This window comes from Drosophila hydei, unplaced genomic scaffold (genome assembly GCF_003285905.1).
Source record: "Drosophila hydei strain 15085-1641.00,03,60 unplaced genomic scaffold, DhydRS2 tig00008134-arrow-pilon, whole genome shotgun sequence".
Classification (NCBI taxonomy): Eukaryota; Metazoa; Arthropoda; class Insecta; order Diptera; family Drosophilidae; genus Drosophila; species Drosophila hydei.
Window position 1 is genome coordinate 2568053 of NW_022045843.1, and position 4758 is coordinate 2572810.

General features: G+C 44.7%; 2 protein-coding genes across 2 annotated transcripts; both read right to left on the reverse strand.

Moving 5' to 3' along the window:
• Window positions 1-146: 146 nt before the first annotated feature.
• On the reverse strand, window positions 147-4598 carry LOC111604165 (ubiquinone biosynthesis protein COQ9, mitochondrial). Its single transcript, XM_023322103.2, has 4 exons — window positions 4376-4598; window positions 596-1296; window positions 323-532; window positions 147-246 (listed from the first exon to the last, which is right to left on the reverse strand). Exons 1-4 carry the CDS (start codon window positions 4434-4436, stop codon window positions 208-210), a joined length of 1011 nt encoding a protein of 336 aa, XP_023177871.1. The 5' UTR covers window positions 4437-4598; the 3' UTR covers window positions 147-207.
• On the reverse strand, window positions 1779-4317 carry LOC111604164. The gene has a single exon (XM_023322102.2). The coding sequence runs from the start codon at window positions 4107-4109 to the stop codon at window positions 2118-2120; it is 1992 nt and encodes a 663-aa protein (XP_023177870.2). The 5' UTR covers window positions 4110-4317; the 3' UTR covers window positions 1779-2117.
• Window positions 4599-4758: the final 160 nt, after the last annotated feature.

Here is a 4758-nt window from a genome sequence, read left to right on the forward strand (position 1 = left end):
TCATGTTGATTATCTATCTAAAAAAATTAATTGAAATCTCTTAAAGAAACAGCTTAAAGTATGCACAAATACACGTAGATCAGGTATATTTTATAAGGTATAAATCTTTGCATGTATATATGGTATATATACATATATATATATATAATATTTTTACATAACACTCGTTTGTTCTTTGGACATTTGCTGATTTTTGGTGCACCTTAGCTAATGGCGACTGTAGCCCAGTCCGAGTATGTTGCGCGCCTGAAATCAGAGATACAGAGAGGGAGAGAAATAGAGTAAAGTTTGGATATTTGTATAGGTGAGTTACGAAATATACCGTTATGAAAGCAGAGTTGAAGGAACGTTGAAATGTTTGTGTCATGCCTTCAGTTTGTGCCAAAGCCATTTGCAGCTGCACAGCCTCATCCATGCGATTCTTAAGGAACTCCCACGTCTGAGCGTGCCCAGGTGAGGTATCCTGCAGCATATAGAGCTCTGTCATCTTCAGTATAGTGGCCAAGCCAATGCGACGCGTGTACCAGCCAAACTGTTCAGTAAAAGAAGTTAGCAAATTACTATACAGTAAGAGATTTGTGTTAGCCCAACTCACATCAACGGAACGATCGCCGGAGTAGTAGCAGATATCATCGACTAGTGTGAGCACCTGTGCCAGCGCTGTGGATGCATTTGCCGGTTGTGCTATCAATGCCATGGCCTGTGGCCATTGCTTTTTGAACGGCTCAATCATGGTCAAACGTTGTCGCACCGCTTGGACGAGGAAATCCAGCGGGTCGCCCACCTCCTTTTGGCCATTGTCCGTTTGCAACTGTAAACTCTGCACTAGCTCTGCATTACACTTGCCGTTGAAGTGGGACACGAGTGCAAAGCCGCCTTCGGGAAACATGCCATGAACCACGCTTGGAAAGCCGCTGTCCTCGGCACCCTGGACAATCGCCTGCTTGGTCCAGCCAAGCTCTGGCACATGCAGCAGCGCTGCATCTAATATACGTATTCGTATGCCATCCACTTTGGCCTGCTTGGCTGACTGCTCTTCGCCAGATGACGTGCCACTGCCACCTACTCCTCCCCCTCCACCTGCGTCGCCCTGTGTGGCCTTCTGTGCCTGCTTCTCGGCTGCATCGCGTTCCCTTTCGCGTTGCTCCTCACGCGCACGAAACTCATCCAAATTATCGCTGTTCGAGGCATAGCCGCGTCTCAAACTGTAGGCGGCCATGCATAATGAACGCTGTTGTAGTTTGTAAACGGCTGCGGGTGTGTTGACGGTAATGGCCAGCCAGCAGTTTTGTACATCTGTAAATCAATCAATCAATCAGATCTAACAAAACGAATATAATATAGTGTATATAAGATATCGGAGTTTTCTTTCGTAAATAGCAATGTTTTAACTAAACTAATTGAAAGCTCTAATAGGGAAGCTTTAATGTGCTTTTAAAGCTAATTTAGCTTAACAATTGAATATATTTTTTAGACAACTCAAATTAAAACGAGTTTCTATAGTTAAAAATGAATTAAATAGGAAATGCCTCTTTAGAGTGAGATTCTTAATAACAAAAAAGAACTTTGAAATTGCTTTAAGAATTGTCTAGTTTTTTTAAGTTTTTATTTTTAGATTCCGTGTTTTCAATGTACTTAAAGATTAAAAATGTGGAAAGTTGTCGAGCTTAAAAAGTTCTCGAATTTGCTCCTTACGATTTCTTTATTCTAAGTGATTCTACTTTACAGCTAACATAAATGCAATTAAAATTTGAGCTTTGAGCTTTAGGTAAACCCCATTTACAGATTTATTTTGAAATGTTTAAATTTCAGTTGACAGACTGTTCCACATTTCATGGAGAATTGTGGTTTCCCTCGTTGCTCTAATTGCTTTGAAGGTCACATAAAACAAGGCAAAGCTCACAATTTGACTTAGTTCGCTTAGCTGTGCAATTAACACCTTTTGGAGCGACAGGTGAGAGAGGGCAGCTAGTTTGGACAATTAACACCTGTTGACCGAAAAATAATTTGTTTATAGAAAAAACGCCAGTAGACTCAGATAAATTTCGTTTTCATTTACGCTTGATCAGAAGAGATATAAACATAGAAATAGATGCGATTGATTTGTCTTTTGCTTTCTAATCCAATTGAAGCAGCTTTTTGCGCTTGATTGAGCTCTGCTCCAGATTATCGCTGGCCAGCAGATAGAGCACACGCAGCGATTCCAGACCCGTTATGGAGCCGGCCAACACCTCCAGCTTCTCCTCGCGACCAATGTCCGGCAAATGACCATCGCCTTCACCCCCGTCCATGCCACTGTTGCTGATGTTGACAGCCAGCATGTTGAGCTGCTTCTGCATTAGCTCATCGTCGGATGTGCTTTGGCCATTGAGAACGCGTTCCCTGTACGCCTTGTAGTGGGCCAGTGAGAAGTTTAGGGCCTTGCCCAGGGGTTGCAGCAGCTGCTCCTCAATCTCAGGCAGCGCATGCCAGAATCCCGTCCGATTCTCTAGATCAGCCATGGCAAAGTAGCGCAAGATATTCAGGGCATTCGATAGGCTCACTGAATGCAGCAACAGATCCGATTTCACATCCTGGGGCAGTACACAAACGCAGCGTAGCAGCATGGAACGGAATTGTACTCCGCTGTAGACATCGCCCAGGGGCGCTTTCAGCTCCACTTGGGCAGCAACCAAATCTTTGTACATGCCCGCCAAATAGCCCAAGATGCCGTCATGCTGCACTGTTTCCAGCAGATTTTTCAATATTAAATATTTGGCTGCATCCTCGAAGGCGAGTATGTAATGATGCAACACCTGGAGGCCCAGTTGGCGCAGTGACTCCTGCGAAGAGTAGCCCGTTATCTTGCAGAGTGCTTCACAGTAACGTTTGTGCACTTCCAAATCCAGCGAATGCTGTGGCACGGGCTCCGTCAAAATGCTCAGCATATAATCGTTCAAACGCAGTCCGCAATGCTGCATCGGCGGCTCCGGTTGCTCCAGCAGCACAGAAACCAAATAGAGACTCGACTCGAATAGATACAATGGCGCATAGATTTTGGGCGCATTCTTGGGCAGCATTTGACCCACGAGCAATGCATGATAGTACATGGCCAAAGCGGGCAGTGGTAGCTTTTCATCAATTAGGAAGACATTGTGGCTGCTCATCTCGTAGACACCTTTGGCGGCATCTAGACGACGTTTCCAGCGCGCGCGCTGCTCCACCAGGCACAGCAGATAGTAGGGATCACCCAGCAAGCGGGTTATATCCGTTATCAAAGTGTGCTGCACCTGCTGGACATAGGATTGGGTCTTGCTCGCATTGGCGCGTGCCTGAAGGTAGCTTCGCTGCGTTAACTCGGGGCGCAAACGCCAGGGACTGGGCGTACAAGTGTGCGCTTGTCCAGGTTGCAGCAATCTCGTCGGCACATTGCATAGCTCGAGCAGGGCCAAGGGTTTGCCTAGCAGCTGCAGCAGAAAGCAGGTCAAGATATTGCGCCGATTGAGTCTACAGTCTCGAAAGATCGATGTTTTGACTTCCTGTTCGAGGATCACCTTCAAGAGTGGCTCGTAGCACAGATCGATGGTGATATAATGTGCCAATAGTTCCTCCACTTGCTTATCCTGTTCCACCAGTTGAGCCTGTTGCTCGTCGTAGCCCTCACTTAGGTAGCCCGGCAAAGGCAGATTCCGCACACGTGTAACTACCGAGGCGAGACACCACTCTATGGCCTGTGGCTTGCTTTGACCTTGTCGCAGCAGAACCACTTGCAGTGCCCGCAGATACGCTGAGAATATAGCTATGCTGCTGCTCTCCTCAATCTTTTCCATTAGCTCCAACATAATTTGCTGCAACGGCGCATAATTAGCGATAACCTTCAACAACTCATTAACGCAATCGAACAACTGTGTATCTTCCACGTTGGTTTCATCTGTCAATGTCGGTGCACAGATTTCCGTATACATATCCATTGCTACGGTAGGCATATGCGGCTCGATTTCAGCAAACACCGTAGGACTCTGGAACATCATTTTGATGTCTTCATAGTTGCGTCTATGGAGCATACGCTTAATTAGGCTTAATAGATTTTCGGCTTCTGTGACCGTTTCCGTTCCCATTTCCATATCCATTTTATTTTGATTTTGTTTTTTTTTGTTTTCACTTTGTTTTATTTTAACTGAAAATTCTAAATAAGCTTTTAACCGGCAGCGGCAGCATTTGCTATATCCATTCCCCCCTGACGTATAAATCGAATGAAAAACTAAAGAAAACAGCTGTTCGCTTTGAATGCCACTCTCACTCGCACGTATTTCGTAATGGGCGAATTGCGAAATGCAGCACGCGCGCGTCTTTGCTTTGTGTCAACAATTGTTAATTTATTGTCTAATTTACTTACTGATTGGCAGCACAAACTTTTGTAGCCGTATTACTTTTTGCAAACAGCGCACATTTGCCATTTTAGCGCTCCAAATGTTGTCTGCTCAACTGATATTTGCTTCTTCTTCTATTATTTATTTCGGGCGCCATTCAGCGTGCGGTAAATTTGGTGCTGTGCAGCGTTCGGAAGTGTAGAATTTTGCAGCACTGTACAGCTAGGGCTGCAAATGCATAATAAAAAATAAGAGCAAAAGCATACTTTAATGAATAAAAATAACATTTAGTTTACCCAAAATACAGTTACTACCTATGTTCGATTGTCAAATATGTTTGTTATCTCTGTTTACAGCAACAGCTGTTTGGTATTTTCTTGGAATGCTTTCTGCGCATTTTGTTCGCTTG

What these genes read in the sequence shown, in the direction of transcription:
- LOC111604164 (XM_023322102.2), bottom strand. Translation starts at nt 4,109, where the DNA reads ATGGATATGGAAATGGGAACGGAAACGGTCACAGAAGCCGAAAATCTA.
- LOC111604165 (XM_023322103.2), bottom strand. Translation starts at nt 4,436, where the DNA reads ATGGCAAATGTGCGCTGTTTGCAAAAAGTAATACGGCTACAAAAGTTT. An exon ending in AAAGTTTGTGCTGCCAATCA is followed by an intron (nt 1,297 to 4,375) that starts GTAAGTAAATTA and finishes ATTGATTTACAG; the next exon opens with ATGTACAAAACTGCTGGCTG. An exon ending in CCGGCGATCGTTCCGTTGAT is followed by an intron (nt 533 to 595) that starts GTGAGTTGGGCT and finishes TTTACTGAACAG; the next exon opens with TTTGGCTGGTACACGCGTCG.